General features: G+C 45.1%; 2 protein-coding genes and 1 long non-coding RNA gene across 6 annotated transcripts; 1 reads left to right on the top strand and 2 right to left on the bottom strand.

Annotated features, from left to right (window-relative positions):
- The first annotated feature begins 426 nt into the window (after positions 1–426).
- E2F5 (E2F transcription factor 5) lies at positions 427–18,958 on the top strand. Of its 4 annotated transcripts, XM_030011091.2 has the most exons (10): positions 2,475–2,560; positions 5,261–5,398; positions 8,524–8,633; positions 9,294–9,455; positions 10,710–10,753; positions 13,530–13,594; positions 15,263–15,530; positions 16,238–16,441; positions 16,839–16,883; positions 18,220–18,958. In XM_030011091.2, exons 2-10 carry the CDS (start codon positions 5,384–5,386, stop codon positions 18,327–18,329), a joined length of 1,023 nt encoding a protein of 340 aa, XP_029866951.1. In that variant the 5' UTR covers positions 2,475–2,560; positions 5,261–5,383; the 3' UTR covers positions 18,330–18,958. The 4 variants fall into 4 exon arrangements, with proteins under 4 accessions (XP_029866952.1, XP_029866950.1, XP_029866951.1 ...); XM_030011092.2 differs by lacking the exons at positions 2,475–2,560; positions 5,261–5,398 and adding an exon at positions 427–635; XM_030011090.2 differs by lacking the exon at positions 5,261–5,398 and having other exon boundaries at positions 2,326–2,560.
- RBIS (ribosomal biogenesis factor) lies at positions 18,920–25,411 on the bottom strand. Its single transcript, XM_030011093.2, has 3 exons — positions 25,250–25,411; positions 20,439–20,555; positions 18,920–19,082 (listed from the first exon to the last, which is right to left on the bottom strand). Exons 1-3 carry the CDS (start codon positions 25,367–25,369, stop codon positions 19,014–19,016), a joined length of 306 nt encoding a protein of 101 aa, XP_029866953.1. The 5' UTR covers positions 25,370–25,411; the 3' UTR covers positions 18,920–19,013.
- On the bottom strand, positions 21,847–25,234 carry LOC121233234. The gene is made up of 3 exons (XR_005932165.1): positions 24,763–25,234; positions 23,939–24,260; positions 21,847–21,885 (listed from the first exon to the last, which is right to left on the bottom strand). It is a non-coding gene; the product is annotated as an uncharacterized LOC121233234 (long non-coding RNA).
- Positions 25,412–26,109: the final 698 nt, after the last annotated feature.

The following is a 26,109-nucleotide window of genomic DNA, read 5'->3' as shown; positions in this document are numbered from 1 at the left end:
CAGCATAACTGTATATGCATTTTTGTGCCCAGCAGCCCAGTAAAAGCGCTAGTGCCAGCAAAAGGCCCTGGCCTTTGGCTAACTGTGCAAGGGCTGTTGGGCTTGTTATCAACTTGTTATGAGAACTTGCTGTGTGAACCAGAGCTTCATACCAGCTGCCTCTTGTTATGAAGAGCAGCTTAAGTGTGGGATGTAACAAAGGCCTTGAAAACATGGGCACAAGTTGAAAGCAGAGGCCACGGCAGCAAAAACAACTCACTGATGGTCAGTGGCTGGTCCTTGAGAAAGCACAACCTTGAGAGCTGGGAACAGATTGCTTTTGCTTTAAGAAAGGAAGCAGCAGCAAAGCAAAATTTAAAAAAAAAACAGCCAACAACTGAATAAGGCACCTGCAGTGGCTGGGAAAACAACAGCCCCGCCCCACTTGGCACAGTAACATTGCCTTGAGATTGCACGGTCCTATAAAGTGGCAAGCTCCCAAATTTGTGGGAGGAGACAGAAAGCAGACACCCGCTTCAGTGCTGGCTCCCTGCATCCAGAGTTCCTGCACCTGGCCCCTGAGACCAGCAAGGACTGGAGTTGTCAGCGCTAATGAGGAGGCATCTGCTCTGTGCCACTGTACACCCCCAGCTAAGGTAGGATATAGCTGTTAAGGACTGACTGCTTTGAATGTGTGCTAAGAGTTGATAATATGCAAAAATTCATGGTAATGGTTAGCAAGGTGTAAGAACCAACTCAGCACAATGGGGTTAATGAATGCCAGTCTAGTAAGTTTTGCTGTGAAGTTTAAAATTAGCCTAATCAATTGGTCTGCTGCCATCCCTCTTGATTCCCTGATACAAATATATCACTGTTACCTAAATGCAGAAGAAAATGACTTTTCATTCTCACCTTGTGTTCTACATGCTCCTGCTTCTTCAGAAGCCATGTTATGTGAGGAAATGCTCACCTGGAAAGCTGTTCTGTAGTATTTAAATGGATATTACTGGTGCAAAAAGGCTGCACCACTTCAGAGTGCTTTTCTGTTATGTTGATCAAGTGTTTCCTTGGGCACTTCTTTTTTCTTGGCTTATTATTTGACCAAGCTACACTTTGGGTGAAGTAATTGAATACCTGGAAAGCACCAGGAAGGTCAAAGAACTTACTCTTAACCCTGATTCCATTTATTAATATTGGCTCAGAGCTTTTCCTCCAAAGTTTTCATTCTGAAACTATTTTCTGATTTCAATAGATATTTAAGTGATTTCTATCTTCAAAATTATAAAATAATACGGTGTAGGTCAAAGCTGTGCCAAATTTACCTATTCACAGGGATAAATTTCAGCCTGACATTACTGAAAGGTATAAAATAAATAATTAAAAAAAATGAAATGTGAACTCTGAGCTTGTCAAATGCAAGGCACGTTCTCCTGCATTAATGGCAATTTAAAACCGATTCCGTTATTAGATTGTTTTGTTTTCATTTCCGGACAAGGTAATGGATCTGTTTAAATCAATACTGAATGTATAATCAGTCATGAAGTTCCTGCGTTACCCGAGACCAGGAGGGATGGAATTCAAGGACCTGTTTGCTCCTATGCATACATGTGTTACCCTGAACGTGCTGTTGGCTATGAAGGCGTACAGCTCCTGAGTGACACAGCACATTCTGTGTAATGTCCTGTCATAACATGCTCCACTGCCTCGTGTGATGGGGTACCCGAGGGTATTTTCCCCACAGCATTTCTTTCTTGAAGTGCATCTCTTGAACACTTATGCTGTGTGGACTTAAAAGCTTCTCTACTTCTGTCTGGTGGTAACTGAGGGAAAGAGGCGTACCTGAACGCGTACATTTGGACACCAGTGCAAGGGACCAGGAAAGCATCCTAAACCCCCGGTGACTCTCGCCAGACCAGCAGCGTGTCCCGCGTCCCCCTCGGGCCCTGTGAGAACACCGTTTATAATTAATCTAAGTGGGTTTTTATATCGAGTGCAAACGGTAAATCGAGCGACGAGGTGCTACCGTATTGCGGGGCGCATCAGGCGCTCGGGCCTGCGCCGCCCGCCCCGGGGCAGCCCCACCGAAAGCCGGGCCCGGCCCGCCGCAGCCACGCGTAATTCCTCTCCGTGCCGCGGGCTCGCCCCTCCCGCCCCGGCTCTGCCGGCCGGCGGCCTCCGCGGGGGGACGGGCCCTGGGCCGACCCCGTCACCCGCCCCGCGGCCGCAGCCGCAGCCCCGAGGGGCGGGCACGGCCCGTTCCCCGCGGGCAGCCCCCTCGCCCCCCGCGGCCGAAACATGCCGGTGTCCAGGCAACGGCGGCGGCGTCACTTCCTGCGGCGCCGCCCCTCCCGCCGCAGGCCTCGGGCCGGGGCTCCGTTCCGGGCTCGGGCCGTTGCAGCGGTCGCGACACGTGGCGCGGCGGGGCGGCCCCGCTGGCGGCATGGCCGCGGCGGCCGAGGCGGCGGCGGCGGGCGGCGGGGGCGGCAGCAGCAGCCGCCACGAGAAGAGCCTGGGGCTGCTGACCACCAAGTTCGTGTCGCTGCTGCAGGAGGCCAAGGACGGCGTGCTGGACCTCAAAGCGGTGCGAGGGCGGGGCGGGGCGGGGCGGCGGCGCCATGGCGGCGGCCTGGGGGCGGGGGGGGGGGTGGCACGGCGCCCGCGGCACCGCCGGGCACCGCCGGGCCTCGCCGGGCCTCGCCGGCGCGCACGGCCCCGCCGCGCTGCCGGGAGGGCGGTGCAGCGCGGGGGCCGGCCCGGGCCGCCCGCCTGCTCCCTCCCTCCCTCCCCGGGCGGCGGGGGGTGCCCCGGCCGCTGACGGGCTGCGGCTGCCCGGTGATGGCTGACAGCCGCCGCGGCCGGCTGAAGTACGCGCTCCGGCCCTTTTTGAAGAGGGTGGAATGGTTTCCGTGCATCGTAAAACGTAGTTCACTGGCGGGGGACTGTTTGTTTATTTTTTTATTCTGCTGCGTTGCTCTGCACGCTGACGGAGTGTACGGGCCGTTAGTTAAACTTGTTTCTCACCCGTCCCCCTCGACATCCTTTTAGCAAGGGAAAAACAGACCGCTGCCTTTTTAGTACTTTTTTTGCGTATATAAAAGACACTTAATTGGCGGGGTGGGTGGCAAATCATCGTCTCCCGCTTCAGCAGCCTGCCGCCCCTGAGGTGCGAAGGCGTCAGAGCGCAGCGGCTGGAGGCAGGACTCCCCCGGCGAGGCCCTGGGACTCTCCCGCCTTGCGCCAGGTCCGGGTGCTGGGAGGTCGCTCCGTCTCGGGAGGGACCCTTGGCGCGGCGTCCCACTTGCCGGTTCCCTGGAGCGTGCTGCCGCGCCGGCTGAGGGGCTGGGGCTCTGCTCGGGCCCGCCGGGCTGTCGGCGTGCGCGGTGCGTCGAGGCGAAGGTGAATTTTTTCCCGGCTGGTTAAGGTCCTTGGCAAACTGCTGAGGAGTTAAGCAAAGTGCAGTAAGAGGCTGTCTTGGTGCTTTGGTTACTTGAAGTCCTTTCTGGAACGTTGACCTTGTTGATTATTCTTAGTGGGCTACAGGAGGTGAGCGGTGCTCTCTGATTTGTGCATCTCTGTTCAGAGAACAAGCACTTCAGCGGTGTTACAGTGGCTAGTGAAACTTCAGGGTGAACTAGGAAGGATACTGGATTGGTTTCATACTCCTTTAGCTGTGTTGTGGTCTGTACACGTTGATGAACTTCTTTGTATTTAACTGCCTCTTTCTTCAGTAAAACGGAACTAAGCTGTCCACATCTTGCGGATTGTTGTGCAGCTTACTTTATTATCTGTCATGTGCTGCAACATCTTCCAGGTCAGTTTGAGAAGCAAAACGTACTCGGTTTGTAAGACAACAGGCCAAAAAGCTTAGCTTAAAGACCCAAAGAGGACGAATTTGCACAATAAAGTTGGGCTGTGTAGAGGGGTGGGATGATGTTTCTCATTCCCTTTTGTAAGAAGGGAACCACCCAGAGGGAGTGGAAGGGTTGATAAGCAGGGCAAGGTAAACGGGCATTGCAACAAGTCATAGACATTTCTGCTCAAGACCTTTATTGGAGACTGGTTTCTGAATTACAGGATACTGTTTGTTGGAAGTAAATACTAACTGAAGTGAATAAATCGTTGGTACTTTCATAAATAGTGAGTCAGAATGTACGTTCTGTAACCAGTATTTCTCATAAATAAGCCACGTATCTCAGGAAAAATGAAAACCAGCATGCGCGTTATGTCGATATGCTCAGGGAACTGAAGAACAGGATGGTCTTGAAACGGAACAGAGCGTTCCAAGAAATGATTAATGTAGTGAACATCTTCAGATGTCTCTCTACTGACAGATATTAACCGTCTGATGTCATGCTGCTGAACAGTATTTCTGTAGCAAAACCAGGAGCACACTGTGAAGAAAATACAACTTGGAAACATTAAGCATACTTGTAGCTTTGTGATTTAGCAATTGAGAATGAAAAGCTGTTCTATAGCTCATTTCCTGGTGATCTTTGGATACATCTGTAATTATAGTTAAGAGGATGCTTCGGGATGCGCGTGCTAACCCATCGTGAAGCAGAAGTGGTGCATCGTCTTATGTGTGGGCATGGTTCCTCACTCTCACGGTGCAGGGGGCCCTGGGAGTTCTGTATGCTGAAATTTTTTTGGAAATGTTTTAGTGCTAGACACTTCTCTGCTAATACCTGACAAATTGCAGGAGTAGAAGTGAGGGTTTTCTTTACTTGGAATTTTAAATCTGCAGTGCTTACTTTAAAATTAAACAGCTCTTCTCAAATAATTGCGTAATTGTCCCTGAATAACCCTGTATAAACAAATCTAGTTATGGAAATAAGCTTAAGATGTTAAGGGTTGAGATGGAAGGGAAAGAAAAGAAAGTTCCTATATGCAGCAACCCACGAATCGCAGGGAAGAAAGAAAAAGAGCAAGATGAGTGGATAAGGGATAACCCATCTGAAATGACTCCCAAAACAGCATGATTCTTTCTCTTCAGTAGCATACAATTGCTTCTGCCTTGATTTCTTAAATAGGCTTGGTTTCTAGCAGAATGCCATCCCTGCTGTACTCAAAGTTGAGCAGTGTTTCTGATAATCAGCGCAAAACATCAGGTACTCTAAAACCTACTTTTTTGTTGCTACCTTTAGAAATTTATTGATTAGGAGCAAAAAACAACTGGCTTATACTTGCCCTATTCCACAGAAGAAGAAAAAGCGTTATCTATTAAATTTTACATTCCTTTAACCTTTTTGCGTGCAGTGATGCTCAGTACTTTTACGTACAGGTTGCCAAGCACACCGTTCAGTTTAAAACCCCCACCGAACCGTTGACAGTCCTCTTGGGAAGAAGATGTTGTCATCTGCTACGGGCACAGTCCGGAAGATGCAGGACCTCTTTCCTTTGACACATGGAGAGCAAGCAGGTGTTGCTGGCCGTTCTGCTTTGTTAAGCCTCTCGGTTATGACTGTGCCACGGTGCTCTAGCGAATTCCTCTGCTCTTCAGTGCTAATGCAGTGAGTGTGCAGCTGATGATTCCCACTACCTTTTGTCAGCTCCCAGGGAGCAAAGAAGAAGTTGTGTGAGAATGCACCCAAACTCTAGATTACCCTTTTTCTGGTTGGTTGCTTTATTTCTGGGCAGGGTTTTGTGTGTGTGAGCATGCGTGCAGCTGAAACTGTGCTGAACAGCATGCCTTCTGTATTCCAGAAGTTGCATGATCTGCATGCACGTGGAACCGAAGCCCTGCACTTAGATGTTTTTCTTCTAGTTCTGAACTTGTTTTTGAGACACTCATACAGTGCTTGTCTTGGATATGTACTTAATCAAAGTATGAAGAGATACTAGGAGGAATGACTAGGGCGCAGCAGCTTTACATTAAAAAGATTTTATGAAGGAACTCCAAATGGTTCAGGGGAAGGAGTGTGGAAGCTACATCTGACCATGTTAGCAGGGCCATTGTGGTAGATGTCCCTTTCTTGTGCTGCTGGATCTGCTTCAACCATTTGACATAGGCTGAGAAATTATGAGTTTTAAAAGTGTTTTTTACAACAGGAGATTTATCTCAGGAGGCTCTTTTAATTCTTGAAGTCATTAGTGCGTGGTTTGTGTGGAGGAACTGAACGCCTGAGCTTAATTTCTGAGCCATGTGCCAACAAGAAGGTGTCATATCGGTAACTGCTAGAGTGTTGAGCAGGAACTTTTCAATTGTTTTTTAAAATATCTGTGGAACACCCCATAAAATTTTGAGAAGATAATTAGGTTACAAGACCAGCACCAGAAAGCTAGTGACTGTCTGGATTAAACTTCCCAGACTGGCCCGTTTGACTTCTTTGTTGGAATTCTTGTTGTAAGTAGTTGGACTTTGTAGCTGTGATTGAATTATATACAGGGCCAGTCAAGCCAAATGCATATGTAACTGTGTCATTCCTTTTCACAGTCTCTAACCTGGGGTGCTGGAGCCTGGTTTGCAGCAGTGGTGAATCTCCACTGCTGGTGTTAATGGGAGCTGTGCTTTGGGCATATGAAATACACTATATATTGAACAGACAGGCCTTTTGGAAAATCTCATGAGGTAATGAAATCTGTGTCCAGAGCAGTTTCTTCATCGTTCAAACCATGAGTGGTAGAATAAGTCCTAGGTCCATACATAGAGCAATGGGAAAAAAGCAGAATGTTGACTAGCAGCCGATTAAGTGTGTGCTGTCCATTCTTGCACTGAATAATGTGGGGAGCTTGTAGGAATTGTGCCTCTGAAGACTGTGAAATGTACAGGGTGTTGATTAAACATTGCACAGACAGCATCAATTTTGTCACTTCCTAGGTTTTGAAGTCTTCTCTCGCAGTCGGAAACAGCGTGTATGCAGGCAGCAAAAATAGCAGGTTAAGATAGCAGGCGCATGCCTGCTGATACAAGTGATTGAAGTGCCTGTTTCCTTGGAGAGAACTAAAGTGTGCACTGTATATGTATTTGTATGTATTCTGTTTTGTTAGATAGGAAAAGATTTTAACAGACTGCTACAGAAGACCATACAAAAGATAAATGTTGATAACCGTATCAGTAGAAACAGTGTTTAGTAGGTACATCACTGTCAAGGAGAGAGAGCAGTGTTTATACTTCATGGCTATTAAGAGTATTATTTTTAATCTCCATTCTTTCATTTTTTCCTTTTAATATTACTTCACTAGCAGAAAAAAAACTGTACTACTGAGTTCTAGTAATTAACTTTCTAGTAGGAAAATGTCATTTCTTTGGAAGATTAGTGAGGTTTTTTATGGTTCAGAAAATACTGTTAAAGGAGTTATACGGACTTTGCTGTAAAATGGATTTGGTTTTCCTTCCTATTTGTGGTTGTGTCAGGTTGTACTCTTCATACAGGCAACTTTACTAAAAGCATCAATTTAATAGATTGGACAAACTGAAATAAATCATTATGTGCCTATAGTGGAAATCCGTTGGCTTTACCCATTAGTTCAAATTTGGGATGCAGAAGTCTTTGCCAGCTATCCTTCTCTTTATTTTTCTTCCTTTTTTCTTTTAATCGATTTAATACGTATAATCCCTTGTAATCGTTGTATCTTGAGTGTCCTGAGTAGTTACAGAATCGGACTCCTCTTTGCTTTCTCTCCTTTTGGTTAATATTCTTTGAACTTGAGCCACTTTACAGCATCAAAGAGGTGAGAGTGTGGAAGGCACAACTCGCTCAACTTTGCTTATTTTATCTTAAGTCTTTGCATCAGGTACGTAAAAGTCACCATGGAGAGAATTACGACATGAAGCAGACTGTTTCCTCTGCCTGACGCTCTGCTTTGCTTTGAGTGCTGAGCTGTGACAGCACACAGACACACAGCATAGCCAGTTGTAATGTAAAAGTGATAGCGTGACAGAAGCGAGCCTCCCTGTGAGCTGTACCTGGGTCCTGGTGGCTGTGAAACGGCTCTTGGTACTCCGCGTGACAGATTGAGCGAGCCCAGGTACGCTGTGAGGCAGATTCATGCCGTGAAGTGTTAGAGGATGATGCTGTCTTGAAGTATTGCAGCTCTCCTTCAGCCACTTTGTGAAATTACAGCCCTGTCATTTCGTATCCCGGCACAGTTTAATCCAAACAAAGACTGCAGTACCTCCAGTGTCAGCGGAAGGAATGATAAACTTAATACATCGTTAGCTTCAGAGGTTTGCTCCACTGCAGGCCATTGCTGTCTGCCTTCCCTTCTTTCTCCTACTTTCCAAAAAAAGCATTGCAAGCTCCTCCGTGCAGTTGAATAGCACATGCTCCAAATACCAAACACGGTCTTTGCAACACATGTGAACTCTCTTCTCTGATGAGGGTAGGCCTGCTGGCCTTCAGAGAGGTGACTCCTCTCAGCATGCTTCGTAGCACTACGTGCAGGTGCTGAGCTTTTGAATTCATGATTGAGCATCTGACTCTTGAAGAGCTGAACCTTCTCCCTTCAGAATGATGTTAGCTGGCATTTTTCCAAGGGAATGGCTTAACTGTCTTTTGCCCTCAGCATGCAAGTTGCTGATACTTGTTGTTGTTCTCTTGACAGGCTGCTGATACCCTTGCTGTGAGGCAGAAGAGAAGGATCTATGATATCACCAATGTTTTGGAGGGGATTGATCTCATTGAGAAGAAGTCAAAAAACAGCATTCAGTGGAAGTAAGCCATGTCAATTCTGCAAATTTTCACGTGCTCAAGAGCAATAAAAATTGCCTCTTTCCACTTCTCCTGACTAGATGTGACACCGTAAAATTAACATTACGTTCATCAATGAGCAATACGACATTTTAGAATTACGGTAAAGTTGCAAATGAACTTTACTTGTCTTCCCTTTAACTTGCATCTTTGATACCTAAAATTAAGTTTAAAGCATACAGGAGAGAAACTTGCAGAAAACTTGTAGTGCTACTTTATAACTAGCACTTATAGTTGAAAATTTACTGTAGATTAATCTGGAGGAGTATTGGGACACACTGTCTTCACCCAGCTACACTCCTGTTGTCCATGCCTATTTTCTCTAGGGTCACTGGAGGTGGAAGCTCAAGCTAAGAGTTAGAGGGGAAAGAGGAAGGGCCTGCAAACCATCTCCAATGCAGAAAAAAAACTACATTCCAAAATAAAATAAATTTCAGTAGAGGGGAATTCTAAATTTGATCTGAAGTTAAGAATTTTCATTTTTCTGTTAAAACACTGTTGGGAGGGTAAACGCTCATTTCCTTCATATTGAATATTAGTAGATTTTCAAAATGTTGAAATGATCTTTGCGTGTTTGCTTTAGATTTTCACTTGTGGTTTCATGAATCCTTATGCCTTTTTAAGAGGAGTAGGTGCTGGGTGCAATACGAAAGAAGTCATAGACAGGCTGAGGTATCTGGAAGCTGAAATTGAAGATCTAGAACTTAAAGAAAAAGAATTGGATCAGCAGAAACTGTGGCTTCAGCAAAGTATCAAGAATGTCATGGATGATTCTACAAACCACCAATATCCTTTTAAATTAATTGTGTGCATCTTGGAACTAGAATTAAAGCAACAGTTAAAGTGTAGGTAACAGGTAAAGCATAATGTAGTCCCTTTTATCCAGAAGTGTGGAAAGGCAAGTATTTTTTCTGGTTTTGGTTCAAAAAGAAAGAAAATACAAGTCTTATTTACATGACTTTTTAACTTCTGTGACTGTATGATGGGTAACCTGAAAATAATTTAGCACATGTATATATATACACACACATATATGTATGGCAGTAATTTTAAAGTCCATAGTATAATCCTGGTGTCTTATTTTAAATTAATTGTATTGCTTTCTGGCACTTGAATATATACTTTCTTACCAGTGCTTTACATCAATCTTTTTTTGTGTTGCTTCCTTTTCTTGAAAAGATTAAGCTATCGCCCAAAGATAAATTGAGTTGACAAAGTCCTGAAGCTTGTTGGGTTTGAAACTGGAAAAAAATCCTGTGTGTAAATACCCCATGAGCAGAGGGTTCCAGCTACACTGCTCGTAACCATGTGTTTAGCTGTCTTGCAAGATATTGAGCAAATAGACACCTGGGATTGGGAGCAGGAAAGTGCCCTTCTTATCTATAGCACCAGTGATAAGTACTTAAAAATTACTTGAGTTGCTCTACAGAAACTGTTCTTGTAAAATGGATTTTGTAGCAAAGGAGATTGAAGTTAGATGTTAGGAGTAATTCTCCTTTAGGAGAGCTAGCACTGGAATTGACCCCCCCAGGGAGATGGTGGAATATCCATCACTGGAGGTTTTCCAGGAGAGGGGAGTCAGATGTCTGTCTGGAATGTCTTAACAGTTGATCCTACCTTGAGGCAGGGGAATGGGATGGCACATGAACTCTCAAGTCCCCTCTGGCAATTTTTTTGAGTGATTCTGGGAAGTCCTGATACTTACTTGAGTCCTACAGTGTCAAGTTAGTGAGGTAAATGGTATTCTTCAAAACAAGATTTTACATGTTCTTTTTTAGAAGACTCTCTGCTCATTCAAGCTACACAACCTTTTTCTTTTTCGATTTTCTTCACAGATACAGATTTTTTTTTTCCTTTAAAAAACAGAACTCTGCTATTTTTAACTAGACATTCTGAAAGCCAAAAATCATGCCTTGATTACACCTCTGAGTAACAGCAATAAGTTTATAGTTTAGGCTCAGTTTGGACAAACTTCTTTTAAAGGGCAACAAATACCAGTTTCATGTTGCTTTAAGAAAAATGTTCCTTGACATAAATTACGTTTTCATATGTCACCCATGAAGATATCTGCAACTGCTTCAATGGTAAGTTGCTGCTAGGCTGTATTTCTTCCAGTGAGGGATTTCCTGATCTTCCGCTTGAAAACTAACTTGCTAATTATCCTGCTTTTCCCTGCAAGTATTTTGAATTTAGAAGTATTTTGAATTTAGAAGTATTTTGAATTTAGAAGTATTCAGTAGTGATCAGTACTAAGCAATAGTGATCAGTACTAAGTAGATGCCTCTCATAATGTTCATCACTAGCAAGTTCTGGCATTTTCTAGTTGTAGTCACAGATTGTGTAAAACGGAAGCTCAGCTGCTTTTGGAGTACTGGGTTTTGATGTCTTTTTCTGTATTCACACTTTGCAGCAGCTTGCCTTAGGCTGTTAATGGCACCAGGGACAGGACATGTTGGTCCAACCCACCAGAAAGACGAGGCAGGTCGAAACCTCATAACATTTTCTGGTGGCAGCTGTGGCCACAGGGAGCTCCTGATGATGCTATATATGAATGGAGCTAGCTGAAGTTGAAAGATGGGGCATTGCTGCTAAATCAAAAAGATTGCTTTTGCAGAGGAGGTTTGAAGAAATTGACAAAAATTGCAGATAGTATTATAGAATCATTTAGGTTGGAAAAGACCTTCAAGATCATCAAGTCCAACCATCATCCATGCCCACTAAACCATGTTCTGGAGTACCTTGTCCACTCGCTTTTTGAATACCTCCAGGGATGGTGACTCAACCACTTCCCTGGGCATCCCGTTCCAGTGCTTGACAACCCTTGTGGTGAAGAAATTTTTCCTTATGTCCAATCTAAACCTCCCCTGGTGCAACTTGAGGCCATTTGCTGTCATCCTATCACTAGTTACTTGATAGAAGAGACCAGCACCCACCTCGCTACAACTTCCTTTCAGGTAGTTCTAGAGAGCGATAAGGTCTCCCCTCAGCCTCCTTTTCTCCAGACTAAACAACCCCAGCTCCCACAGCCACTCCTCATAAGACTTGTGCTCCAGGCCCCTCACCAGCTTGGTTGCCCTTCTCTGGACACGCTCCAGCACCTCAATGTCTTTCCTGTAGTGAGGGGCCCAAAACTGAACACAGCACTCGAGGTGCGGCCTCACCAGTGCCCAGTACAGGGAGACCTCCGTGCTCCTGCTGCCCACACTATTTCTGATACAGGCCAGGATGCCATTGGCCTTCTTGGCCACGCGCGCACACTGCTGGCTCCTACTCAGCCGGCTGTCAGCCAGCACCCCCAGGTCCTTTTCTGCCAGGCAGCTTTCCAGCCACCCTTCCCCAAGCCTGTAGTGCTGCGTGGGGTTGCTGTGACCCAAGTGCAGGACCCGGCACTCGGCCTTGTTGAACCTCATACAGTTGGCCTTGGCCCATTGATCCAGCCTGTCCAGATCCCTCTGTAGAGCCTTCCTACCCTTGAGCAGATCAGCCCTCCCTCCCAACTTGGTGTCATCTGCAAACTTGCTGAGGGTGCGCTTGATCCCCTCATCCAGATCATTGATAAAGATACTAAACAGAACTGGCCCCAATACTGAGCCCTGGGGAACACCACTTGTGACCCGCCGCCAGCTGGATTTCACCCCATTCACCACAACCCTCTGGGCTCATCCAGCCAGCCAGTTTTTCACCCAGCAAAGAGTACACTTGTCTAAGCCATGAGTCGCCAGCTTCTCAAGGAGTATGCTGTGAGAGACAGTGTCAAAGGCCTTACTAAAGTCCAGGCAGACAACATCCACAGCCTTCCCCTCATCCACTAAGGCGGGTCACCTGGTCATAGAAGGAGATCAGGTTGGTCAAGCAGGACCTGCCTTTCATAAACGCATGCTGACTGGGCCTGATCCCCTGTTTGTCCTGCAAAGAAGTTACTTCCCTTGACATTCTCTCCTGATCCTGGGGTACCCAAGGGAAGACTTGTTCAGCCTCCAGCTAGGCTCAGAACCATCTCTTCTTTGCCACAAGGAAGGTTGGGTTTGTTTTTGCATAAAAATGCAAGATTGGACAACTACTGTGGAGTTCAACAAAACTAAGCTGTTACTGAAGAGTTAGTCATTACAAAATATGGAGGCATCTAGTATGCCAGTCACGTAGTAAATACTTCATGTAAGTGTCTCTTAGGAGGAGAGAAGGAAAAGCATTATTCCAAGTTATGGACAGAGGGGAAATGATGTGCAGGTAGGTGAGTGACCTGCAGTGTAAGGCAGGTTGTGCCAGTGCTGTTGATGTAATTGTGATCTTCTGACTTCAACCAATACGTTTTAGTGTCCATAGTAAGCTACAGGTGAGTTTGATAGTCAGCTGTTACACCCTAGTTGCATATGCTGCAGAAACTGTAAGCTTAGACACTTGGAAGTGCTGGCACTGAAGACGATCATTAATACCTTTTCTTCCTTCTGTTAAATCTTTCTGTACTGCCACCATTCTTCAAAGCCATAAAGTGAGCTGGACCGGAGAGCTGTTTTAGCTGAAAAAGAAACTAATTAAATTTTTTCACCTCACGTTAAGTATACAGCTAGGAGATCTGGGGACAGTAACAAACAGGTAAAGGAAGTGGTAAATCTGGTATCACTATGAGAAAAGGTTCTTGCAACTATGGTCTAAGTACTGGAATTCTGTGGTTTATATTATGCTATATACTTGGATCTTACAGGAACTCTGCAAGTCCCACCACAAGTTTATTTATGCTAGAATTATGCAGTATTTTAAGTGGCCTTAGAGAATTACCATATCTCATTTGAGTGGATACCTTGCAAGACTTAAGAAAAATATGCACACTTAACACTTTCTTAAAAATTGCTATTTAACCAGGAGACACACTTCTAGCAATTCAAGCACCTTGTGGTACACAGTTAGAAGTACCTATACCCGAAATGGTATGTACTGGTTTCTTGTTTACCTAAGTGTTCTAGAGGGACAGTGGAAAAGAAGAGCTACATTAGAGCGAAGGGTTTATCTCTATCTGTGTGCAAGAGAGGAAAGAAATAAAAATTAAGATGGTTTCAGTTGAGAAAAGAGAGGCTGGGTGGGGAAAAAGTGGGGTTTGTACACCTAGATAGACTAATGGTAACTCTGTCTTCTATTAAAAACAAGATATAGTAGTGAGTTTCTTTGCCCTCTCTTCTTCTGTCATGCTTTTAAATGTTGCAACTTTCCAAATTAGGCATAATTGTCATGAATTCCCTTTAGAACTTATTAGCAGTGACTTTTATGTGTCAGTTTCTCTGTTGTATTGTTAAAACAGATCTCTTACGAAAAAGCCCTTTAGATTTAGTTGCAGGTTTTGTTTAGATTTAGTTTATGTTTAGTCTCATGGTACTAGACTGGATAGAGAAACAGACTGCAGTCTTGCTTTAGCCAAAAGGCTTAAATGGGCAAGATTAAAGCAGGAGGCCAAATTACTTACCTCTGTCCCTCTTTGATTTTTTTTTTTTTGTTGCAGTGCTCTGTTTTAAATAGGGTTTACATAGTTGGGAGAGAGCATTGTATGAAGCGTGATAGCCACTATGCTTGTAGAAGGCTGAAATTCACCTGAGAAGTTTCACAAGCTATTTTTAGTGAGGCTAAGCACAGTCTAATATCGTAAGAGCATCCAAAGCTAGAACCATGAAGCTGATCAGTGGTACTATCTTTATCCGTCTCTGCTGAAATCAGTTCAGGCAATGGTAAGGTTCTCTGTGGGACCAAAGTTAGCAGCTGTGATATTGGGGTGGGGTTTTTGGCTTTTTGTCAAGGACTAAAACAGCTGATCTTAGTCTTCATCACCAAGCTCAAATTGGATGTTTTTGTTTTGGGTCCCCTTCCCCGAGGCTCCTTTCCCACTTTTCTCATCCTCATTTTTTCTATAACATACTTGCTGAAAACCTATTTGCTGAATTAGCCACTGCAGAGTCAGTGGTCTCACTGAGACTGGGCTAGGGGAAGTTAGTCCTAGCTGTATTGCTTAAGTAACTTGCCAAAAGAAGGCCTGGCAAGTCAGCTGAGAAATTGTTTCTACTGACTCATGATCCTGTGCTCACTCCGTCTGGGTGAGATATCCAACTGTTTTAGGATGCTTGGTCCCAAACAAGACCATTCTGAAGCTCCATTTAAAAGGAAGAGATGTAAATGTACAGAAATCATTATTTATCGTTGTTATTGATAAGATGTAGCCCTGCTATAAGTCTCATGTAACTTGAATTCAAGATTTAGTTAAGCACTTCAAAGAATTGTATATTTGTGTCCTCTGTAACTGTGTTCTGGTCAGGTAAATACATTACAGGTTTGTAATCTGGTTTGGGTTTGGTTTTTTTATTAGATCACACGTATTAGTTTAATTTTTTCTTTTTTCTTGAGTATGATTTGTTAAGTTTGTGCCAATTCTTAGCTCTTGCTAGCGATCTAACTAGAAGAGCGCTGTATTTATCTTCTGCATCAGTTTGAGAATTCTGTTCAAACATCTTCATTACTTTCTGTGGGAAATAAGGCTATGCAGTTACTGTTATGCTTTGTAAAGTTCCAAGTTCTCAAGGAACGGTAACTTTCAAAATATACCAACTTAACAGGGACAGAATGGACAGAAGAAATACCAGATAAATCTTAAAAGTAGTTCAGGACCTATCCATGTGCTGCTTATAAATAAAGAATCAAGCTCCTCCAAGCCCATGGTATTTCCAGTTCCTCCGCCCGATGACCTTGCACAGCCCCCATGTCAGCCTGCAGCTCCAGCGACTCCCCTTAAACCTGCTACAGCTCCTCAAAATCCACCAGAACAACATGATCTGAACCAAGGACAAGAGTTACCGCAAACATCAGTTGCGGACACGCCATCAGGTGGGTCCAGGGTTTTTCTTACTTCAGATGGGTGGGGGAGGTACGGAACTGGAGGGAAAGAAGAAACTGTTAGAAAAGATGGTAGATAAAGGAAAGATCAAGAATTTGCATAGCGTAGCATCTGTCTGTTAAGGAACTATCCCAAGGGCTTACCAACAGCTCTCAAGAGGTTAGAGAGAACCCTCTTCTTCTTCTTCTGTCTTCTGTCTGGTGAAACACATTCTTCCCTTGTAGCTTATCATCTTATACCAAACAGGTTTTGGATGTGATCCTGTTAATTATTCTGAGGTGCTTCTCCAGAAATGCAGTATGGAATGAAATTGCCAACCTCTAACGGAGGACATGATTTGAACATGTGCCTTTTAATGAGACAGATAATACAGGCACCAGTTCCAGCTTTTGTGCACAAGGTCACTTACCTTCTTCCACATAGCCACAATGAGAGACTGCCTGAATATCAGGTATTTTTTTTATTCATAATAATAGTAGGGTAATAGGAAAAGATTTTAGAAAATGCTGTCATTGTTACAGACTGCATTTCTGAGGGTCCTGATTAAATAGCGCCTGTGACTTTGGAAGGGGGAGACTCCTCTCACCTCTTCCCAGACACTGGCCACGTTCTCCTCAAAAGACAAAGTCGGGTGCAAGTGTTTTGTGTTGCCTTTTACTGTAACAGACGTTTTAATATGCCTTTCGTGTCTTTGTAGACGGCAGTGTGCAGCAGAACAGTACAACAACCCCAGCAGCTCCTTACTCCAGCCTTCCAGAGTCGGTGTTGTACCCCAGCCTTTCAGGAGATGTCACCCAAGCTACAGCTAGCTCAAGTGACTACCAGGGTTTGCTGCCCCTGGATGTTAACTGTATTCTAAAGCCAAACTCATTCGACATAGCAAAGATGGAAGAGCCCACAGGTAGGAAGCAGTAGTTACTGTTTAAATGTTTTTATTAGTTTCCTGAGCCCTTCTTTGTGACCAAGTTACTGATGAGTTACACAGAGGAAATGACGGGCCTCTGTTTATCTCCTAATGAAGCCACTGAGCCAGCTCTGAGTAGCAAACTCATTTTGAGTAAAATACCTTTCTCTGCCACCAGATAAGCTTCATATTGTACATGGCTCTAGGGTTATAAGGGATCAGTGGGAGAAATGTATCAGGAAAAACTGAGGGATACAAAGATGAATATATTTTACGTATACATGGTGTGCTATCTCCACAGCTCCTACACTGCATGAGCCATACTGTACTTTGCAGTTCTGTTTTAATGCGAATATTGTTGCCTTTCATAAACACATGCTCTTGTCTTTCACAGGAAATATCAGTGGGGATATCATTGATGAACTCATGTCTTCTGACGGTAAGTATTTAGCATCTTTACTTTTCTAATAATCACAAGTAGCAGCATGGGTTTTGTGTGAACAGCACTCTTAGTAGGTGTCTGTTAAATCTGATGCCAAGAGTCAGTATGAAACTACTTCTTTCCCCTGTACTGCCTCCTCTATCTTTGTCATTCTTGTCTTTGCTCCCCTTTCCATTCCCTGCAACAGTTTTATTTAACAATCGAAATATGAAAGCCTTAATCCAGCAAGCACTTACATGCATGAGTAACTCACCAGTCCTTAACTCAGGAACAAAGAAAGAACAGGCTGATGACTAGAGTGCTGCCTTAAAAAAAAAAAAAAAATCTGGTTTAATTCTGTTTTGCCTCAGGCTTCCTGCAGGAGCTTTGAGTAGACAGAACATATTTACATGCCTGCATGCAGACTGATACATGGCCAGCTGTGATGCACTAACAGAACAGACAAACGTCACCCACTTCTGCTCTTGCACCTTGGTGGCCATGAGTGCAGAACTGAACCACAGCTAGTAAGATCATATGCTCCCTGCCTCTCTGCTCTATCTCACTGAGGTGCAGGCAAAGAGGTGAACTCAGCTGGCATTGTTCCTCTTGCCCTGCGCTCTGTAAGCAGCCTGTACTACTATCTGCCCTCCAAGCAGACCTCAGGGCTTATCCAGAAAGAACCATGTAATTATAAGATCCGAGGGGCATGATGGGATTATGTGAATGTGCCAATACGCTGCTGAAATGGAAACAGTTTCCATTTTCAGAGCAGGTACAGCATGCCCAGCTCATCTGCACTAGGTTAGTGTTCCTGAGGTGCAGCATGAGGGCTGAGGCTTCTCTTCTTGCATTCCCTCCCCAAATGATGGCTTCAAGTCCATGCTTGAAATGCAGTGCACAGAGAAATTGCTAGCCTCCATTTTTCATCTGTAAAATAGGGACAATGGTAACTTCCTTAAAACGGTAAATATTTGAAGGCTGATACATGCAATACTGTAACAAGATGAAGGAATATAAATATAAATGGCTTTCTGATGAAAGTTTCAAAAGCTGTTCAGGAGCTCCTTTGCTGCAGAAGGAGAATTTAAGTCCATATTCCACAGCTATCACTCCGTTTCAGCAAATTCACTTAAACTACAAAGCAAAAAAATGTAGACATGTCACTTACTGCCTTAGTTTGAAGGCAATACAGGTATTCACAGTATGTATCCTAGCATGCTTGTCAGATTATCAAGACCATTTTAATTATTAAGACTAACCCTTATAGTGGATGACAAACATACTGAATTATGAGATAGGGCTGATATTCCAAAAGTGTTTTAATTTAAACTAAACTATTCCTGCTTTACAGTTTTTCCTCTCTTACGACTCTCTCCTACTCCCGGAGATGACTACAACTTTAACCTGGATGATAATGAAGGAGTCTGTGATCTCTTTGATGTGCAGATACTAAATTATTAGATATTGTGTCAACCAGACTACTTATCTACCTCTAACTATAACATTCTAGACTTCTTCATAACCTAAGTATTTGAATAATGAATGTATAACTTCTTAGTTCACTGACTCTGGGAGTATATTTCCTTTTGCTTCCTTTAACTACTTCACAAAACAAATTCAACAACTAGAAAAAAGGGCTTTTATCAAAAATTCTGGCAAGTTTTTTCACCTGAGTGCCCTCTGTGTAATCCAGTTATTTGGAATTTTCTTTACTAAGAAAAGTGAAAATGCTTTATAGCCTTTTGATCATTTTTTTAAAAATGATTAGGCTTCTTGCTCACAGTTAACAGCATTTTCTTTGAAGCTTTACTGCCAAGAAGCTTACTATATTTTTTTTTTAACCTTTCAATCAATTTTGAAGCTTTCACTGCCAAGCTGAAAAGTGAAGGATATCAACTTGAGTTATGCTAAATTGTTTCAGTGAACCAATTTTGTGAAGTGCCTTCTGTTTTAGCACTTTAAGTTTCTCACACTGACTTCTGACATTCCACTTTCCTAGATGATAGGAAAGGTCTGTTTGTAGTTTGTATTAAAGTGTGCCAATACTTGTATATTAACAAGATTTTTTTTAATAAAATTGTACAAACAAAGCCATCAGTATTTGTGATCTTCATTTCTTGCAATCCCTTCATTGTCCATTATGCATTACAACTGAGATAACAGGCTTGTGGCAGCATCCACATTTGCGGGTTCCTCTTCCAGATTTGTGGAAACCTGAAAACAAAGGACTTTCAGTTTAAAGTAGAAAGCAATTTCTTTTTAGTCTGCTTGGAAGAAAAACACTAGTAAATACTTGTTGTCTAGAAGATTAGTTTGTCTTTACATACTTAATTTAGGCTAATTTTGCAGTCATCATTCAATAATTTGGGGGATTACAGGATTCACTAAACTTGACAGATAAGCAGCCAATACTTTATTCTGCAGGAGAAAGACAAAGCATCATGCCAGTAATGTAACATACATGACCAAACGGAAATAGGCTCAGCTTTTAGTTCGCAAGCGCTCTTGACAGCACTTTTGCAATTTTGGAGAAAATACTATTACAGCCTGAGGGATTCAACATTATGTCATGCGTAGCCCTACTAGCAGAGGACCAGTGGTATAGTCTGAATTCCTGGCTGTCTGAAATAACAAACCAGCAGAGGCAGGGCCGCTGGCACCAACTGCCTTGAAACCCTTGCTCGGCCTCATCCTGTGCTGGCAGCACTGTCATCTACATTTCATTTTTCCCTCAGCCTCTCCTTAAGGCATTTGACACTTGTATTGCTCCCAGCGATACAGAAACTTGATCACCCCAGGCACAGTAAATAACACTCAACTTGTGTCCACTTCTCCCAACTCCCTCTACTTCCCCCAACAGCCAGGATGGATTCATCTGTACCTCATCCTGGCCCACTACTTTCTCTCTTCCCCAAACCACGTCCAGAGGACCAGAAAGAGTCAGCATAAAGAGTTAATAGAGGAACTTGTCAGCAATTAAATTTTGTGAATTATTTCTTGCGCAAGGCTGCACGTACCCCTGTTTAAGAGACTAGACAAAGGAAGACAAGTGAAACACTGTCTTGAACCTTAAGTGCTACAGAAGAGCTCTAGTACAGAAATTGCAATTTCAGGTGTTAGTAGATCTGGTGAGGGAATAGGAAGGCTTGGGGATCGGAACAGAAAGAGGCAGAGCTGTTTGGTTCAAAGCACTATCAGGTTCTTCAGGTAGGGAATGGCAAGGTTCTTCCTTACTTTGTGTCTATCCATGTTGAGACATAAGTCTCAAATCAAGCGGCTGCAGCTGGAATTAACTTTAAATAAATAAATTAAAAAACAGCTACAACATAATTTTAAAATACGTTTTGGGAGCATGCTCCAGCTTGGCTGCCCACCCTCTTCTCTTTTTACTTTAGTAGTTATGTAGCACTTGAATATTCAACATTACAACACAACTGAAATTAATAAAGCTAGTTTTATAGCTTTAAAGCAACTGCATGAATTGCCTGCAGTCTTAGAGCCAGAATATAAGGCTTTGAACATGTATAGTCCTTTCATTTCCCTCCTCAGATTTTTACAAAGGGAAATTACCTTATGACTCTTCTGAGGTTCTGCTGTAGTGCCTTTTGATAGATGCTGTACTTCTTTCTGAACTTCAGCAAATGCTTTATTTATTGTGCTAACTTTCTCAGCATTTCTAATGTTTATCTGGGAGAAAAGAAAAAACACACATTAGTATTTTTAATAGCAATTCCAATGGCATGTGAAATTGCACCATTTTTGTACAACTTACACAGCCAGCATTACGTGCATATTAGTAGGTTTATCTGTTAATTATATGATCTAGTCATGTACTACTAATGTTCTAATAAACTGAAAATTATGAAAGCAGTTAAACTTGCTCTATTGGAAAGGGAGCCCATAGTGATCCAGAAACAGAACACAGAGAAAACAAAAGCTAGGCTGTAGACAGGCCCTGCTATACTGCCCTCAGCTCCTCTTAGCTGGAGTCAAGTTCCAGGAAGGGTTCCTTCCTTGATTTGTGTAGTGGGTTGACCCTGGCTGGGCACCAGGTGCCCACCAAACCTGCTCTATCACTCCCCCTCCTCAGCTGGATGGGGGTGAGAAAATACAATGAAAGGCTCCTGGATCAAGATAAGGACAGGAAGAGATCACTCGCCAATTACCATCATGGGCAAAACAGACTCAACTTGGGGAAAATTAATTTATTGCCAATCAAATCAGAGTAGGGTAATGAGAAAATAAAAACAAATCTTAAAAGACCTTTCCCCTACCCTTCCCTTCTTCCCAGGCTCAACTTTGCTCCCAATTTTCTCTACCTCCTCCCCCAGAGCAGTGCAGGGGGACAGGGAACAGGGGTGGCGGTCAGTTCATCATACATTGTCTCTGCCGTTCCTTCCTCCTCAGGGGGAGGACTCCTCACTCTTCCCCTGCTCCAGCATGGGGTCCCTCCCACAGGAGACAGTCCTCCACGAACTTCTCCAACATGAGTCCTTCCCACAGGCTGCAGTTCCTCACAAGCTGCTCCAGCGTGGGTCCCTTCCATGGGCTGCAGTCCTTCAGGCACAGACTGCTCCAGCGTGGGTCCCCCACGGGGTCGCAAGTCCTGCCAGCAAATCTGCTCCAGCACAGACTTCCCACGGGGTCACAGCCTCCCTCAGGCACCCACCTGCTCCAGTGTGGGGTCTTCCACGGGCTGCAGGTGGATATCTGCTCCACCGTGGACCTCCATGGGCTGCAGGGGGACAGCCTGCCTCACCATGGTCTTCCCCATGGGCTGCAAGGGAATCTCTGCTCCAGCGCCTGGAGCACCTCCTCCCCCTCCTTCTTCACTGACCTGGGGGTCTGCATGGTTGTTTCTCTCAACGTATTCTCACTCCTCTCTCTGGCTGCAGTTTCAGTTCCACAGCAACTTTTCCCCTTCTTAAATCTGTTATCCCAGAGGTGCTACCACCGTCGCTGATGGGCTCAGCCTTGGCCAGCAGCGGGTCCGCCTTGGAGCCGGCTGGCATTGGCTCTGTCAGACATAGGGGAAGCTCCTAGCAGCTTCTCACAGAAGCCACCCCCTGTAGGCTCCCACTACCAAAACCTTGCCAAGCTGTCTTGGATTTGGCTGGGGTAGAGTTAATTTTCTTTCTAGTAGCTGGTATAGTGTTATGCTTTGGATTCAGTATGAGAAGAATGTTGATAACACTGATGTTTTCAGTTGTTGCTAAGTAGTGTTTAGACTAAGTCAAGGATTTTTCAGCTTCTCATGCCCAGCCAGCAAGAAGGCTGGAGGGGCACGAGAAGTTGGGAGGGGACAAAGCCAGGGCAGCTGACCCAAACTGGCCAAAGGGGTATTCCATACTATGAGATGTCATGTTCTACTATATAAACTGGGGGGAAGTGGCCTGGGTGGGGGGCATGGATCACTGCTTGAGAACTAACTGGTCATTGTATGGGGAGTGCTGAGCAATAGCATTGTGCGTCACTTGTTTTTTATATTCCAATTCTTTTATTATTATTGTCATTTTATTATTATTATTATTATTATTATTATTATCATCATCATTATTATTTTCTTCCTTTCTGTCCTATTAAACTGTTCTTATCTCAACCCACGAGTTTTACTTTTTTTCTTTCCTGATTCTCTCCCCCATCCCACTGGGTGCAGGAGGAAGTGAGTGAGCAGCTGCGTGGTGCTTAGTTGCTGGCTGGGGTTAAACCACGACACACGCAAACCCAATACAATTTGTAAATGATCTTACCATTTTTAATTTCGTCCAGTAGTTTGCCTTTCAACATCACACCTTGCGTTCCTACGTGTTCATACTATAGATCTGGCCAACAATGTCTACCAGATTTTGCTATGGCATTTAAAGAATCTTCTATGGCTGCAGCAGACCAGGATGTGTATGTAGTCCCTGGACACCTCAGCCTCACTTACTAGCCCAAGTCTGCCTTCATAAGTTATTTCACCAAAGATCCTTGCTTTCAAAGGGGAAAATTTCACCGTTGCAGCAAAGTAAGGTTCAGCTAATCTCAGCTATAGCACATGTTGCTTCTGAAGCACCAAGTCTGGAACAGGATCGTAGCCAAATAATGGCCTATTACATTGCAAATGTTCCAGAAGCACACCGATACATCTTCAGGCAACCCCAAATTTCAGGATACCTACTGCTGTTACAAAGCCTACCCCTGTAATTCACCTCTCGGCAATTTACACAGGCAGAAGCAAACCACGAACAGTGACACGTATTCATTTTGCTTTCAAAGCTTCCAGAATTTCAGAGCGTGTATACATTAACAACAATTCCATTTATTCTAAGTGAGCAAGAGAATCAGTAGTAAAAAAGCAGTGGCAAGAGGCTGATAAAATAAGCCTACTCAGATTAGCACTTTAACTCATAATAAACTGGATTGTGACTCGAGAAATACAGACTCGGCTCCTAACTCAAATAAAGAGTGGATGGGACTGTGGACAATGCAGTTTTCAAAGATCTTAGGTTTCCCATCAGGGCTTGTTACCATTTTCCAGCTTCACAGGGGTGCTGAAAGGATCCAGTCAGTTTTAATACCTGGTATCCTCAGCTACTCTGGCAGGACTCCTCCATAGAAAGAGGCCCTATAGCTAGCATGTGTATCTATATCAAAAGTTGTTTGAATAGTTACAATGGGCTTTTCTCTATTAAAGAATAAACCTATTTTAACAAATTTTTCTGAGCATCTTCCTATACTGCTTAATGATAAGTAAATCCCCAAAGGCTTACTGAATTAAAGAATACAGCTTCAAACGCACAGAATAAAATTTTACTCCTAATAAGCTACTGACTTTTCCTGAATATGTTTTTTTAAACCTGTTTCTCCCTTTATTATACAGAACCCTCTAGACTAAGTGGAGATGTGACGCCAGCAACATGAAGTTGTTTATTTCCAAAGTTTGTTACATTCCTGTCTGTCTACCAGATTAACTTGTCAAGTGGCTTTAGCCTGCAGGAGAAAATTTGAAAGGGCCTTTTTTTAGAGCTGCTGTTTAACTCTGCCCAGCAGACTACAACTAAATCTAATGAGAACAATAAGCCACTAACCTTCTGCTTTTTTTCTCAGATGCCTTCCTAGAGGGACCAGCTGAACTCTCAGCAGATCACACATCTCAGGCTGGAGGCAGGGTTTGAGAAGGAGATACCGTATAACAACTTGCTGCTACCAAGAGGAAAACTCTTGCTTAGATCAACCCCATCCCTCTTCCCCTGCATCGCTCCCAGCCACGCGACCCAATCCCTGCCTCCTCTGGGCTGTGGTGCTCTCTCGACACAAAAAGGGCAGAATCATTTTTGCTTGTTTACTTTTCCATTGCTTTAGTGTGTTGAATCAGCTCACAGGAAGGGTCTGCAGAGCATCACAGCCCATCTAAGGTGCAAGAAGGGGGAAAAGAGGAATTAAGAGTAAAACATATGGCAGTGTGCGCTCTTAGATCTGTTCACTGTATCTCACTGACATGGTTTTACCTGACAGCTGAGACAAAGAGCTACTGGATCAGAAAAGGCTCCATCCTTTCTGGTTATTCACCCAAAAAATGTTTCTCTTTGCACTCATTCATAATTAAGTTTGTTCAACTCACCAGCCCAGCACAGAAAAATGCAAAATGCATTTTTAATTGCTTTTTCTGCTGATTTAGCAAGTTGAATCACCTGGTATGCAATGAGTTCCCAAGCCAGCATCAAGGAGAGCTGTGGGAACAGAGGCCGGAGCCTGCTAAAGGGGGCTGGGGTCGGGAAGGTGACGGGAAGGAGCAGGACCTCCCCTTGCAGTATCTGTGCCTCACAGTTTGGATCAAGCCATTTTGTTAAACCGTACCCTGAATTACACCATCAGTGACGCTGCAAGTGTGGTCTTGTAAACGTAAACTCACTGAACTACTGATGTTGTCTTTAGCATCGCATTCCCTAGGACAGACATCCTGAGATGCTACTAGATACTCTCTAAATGACCCCCCGCAAGGCGACCAGCTCGAAGTCGTATGTGGCAGATGCCTGCAGGAGATCAGCCAAATAAACTTTTCGTGCTTCTCTTATTGAACACGATGTCATCCACATATAAGCCCAATTTTCAGGTGGAAATCGTGTACTTTGCAAGGTTGTGCCCAGAAGGGTTCTGTCCATAAAGCAGCCCTGCTTAGTCGGTCACGAGCGCCTCCTCCGCCCCGCAGAAGAGGCCCAACAGGAGGAAAGGCCGCGCCAGCCCGGCCCGGAGGAAACGCCGCGGGAGCGGCCGGGCCCGCCAGGCCGAAGCCTCGCGCGGGGCCTACGGGCGACGCGGCGGGACGGAGGCCCGCCGGTGGGAAGCCACCGCGCCGACCCCCCGGCAGGCCGTCGTCGTCCCCCCCCCGCGCCACTCACCTGCTTCAGCCCGGAGGTGACGGGCCGCGCCTTGCCCTTCGCCTTGGCCTTGACGGCGCCGCTGCGGGCGATGCGGAAGACGTTCGCCGCCTTCGCCGACCGAGCCCGGCTCTTCCCCATGGCGGCGGCTCCGCGACGACAGCCGCCCGGCTGACGTCACAGCCGCGCGCCGCGGAAGCCGCCAATCCTCCCCCCCCCCTCCCCGCCGCCAGCACCGCCATTGGGCGGCGCCGGCAGGGGGCGCTGTGCCTCCCCATTCCCCGTCCCCGTCCCCGTCCCCGTCCCCGTCCCCGTCCGCCGCGCCTGCTCCCGCTCTTCGCAGCCCGGTTCCCGCACGGGAGAGCTGGGCTTTCTGCGCCCCTCACTGCGGGCCGCCGAGTTAAACGCCACGGTGCCGAAGCACGTGCGTGACAGCCCCTGAAACACAGGGTTTGCAAGGGAAAGGAAAAAATAAAAAAAAAAAAAAGAATTTCGAGTGGGTTGCGGGAAACCCTTCTGTCTCAGGGGCCCCGCCGGTAAAACGTGGATGTCTCTGCGGCCAGTTCCAAAGGGAATTGGCTTCACCCCCCTGGGAGCAAGGCGGGAGGGGAACACCGGGGCCCGCCGCCGGGCCGGGCAGCCATCCGCGCTTTGCTTTAGTTTGGGGGTGGGGGGGTAGCCCCAGGAACGGACACTGACTTCCCCGTCCTTCCTTGCCGCACAACTCGTGCCACTTGCGGGAAGGTGGCTGGCGGAGAGGCAGCACCTCTGCCCGGTCGGAGCCGTCCCTTGCGAGGTGGCACGGCAGCTGCCAGCCGCCCGCTGCCCCCCGGGCCGCCCCGACGGCACCGCGCTGCGCTGCGGGAACGCGGGGCGGCGGA

This window comes from Aquila chrysaetos, chromosome 4 (assembly GCF_900496995.4).
Source record: "Aquila chrysaetos chrysaetos chromosome 4, bAquChr1.4, whole genome shotgun sequence".
Classification (NCBI taxonomy): domain Eukaryota; kingdom Metazoa; phylum Chordata; class Aves; order Accipitriformes; family Accipitridae; genus Aquila; species Aquila chrysaetos.
The sequence above is the reverse complement of the archived record's forward strand: the minus strand, read 5'-3'. Positions and strand labels throughout refer to the sequence as shown.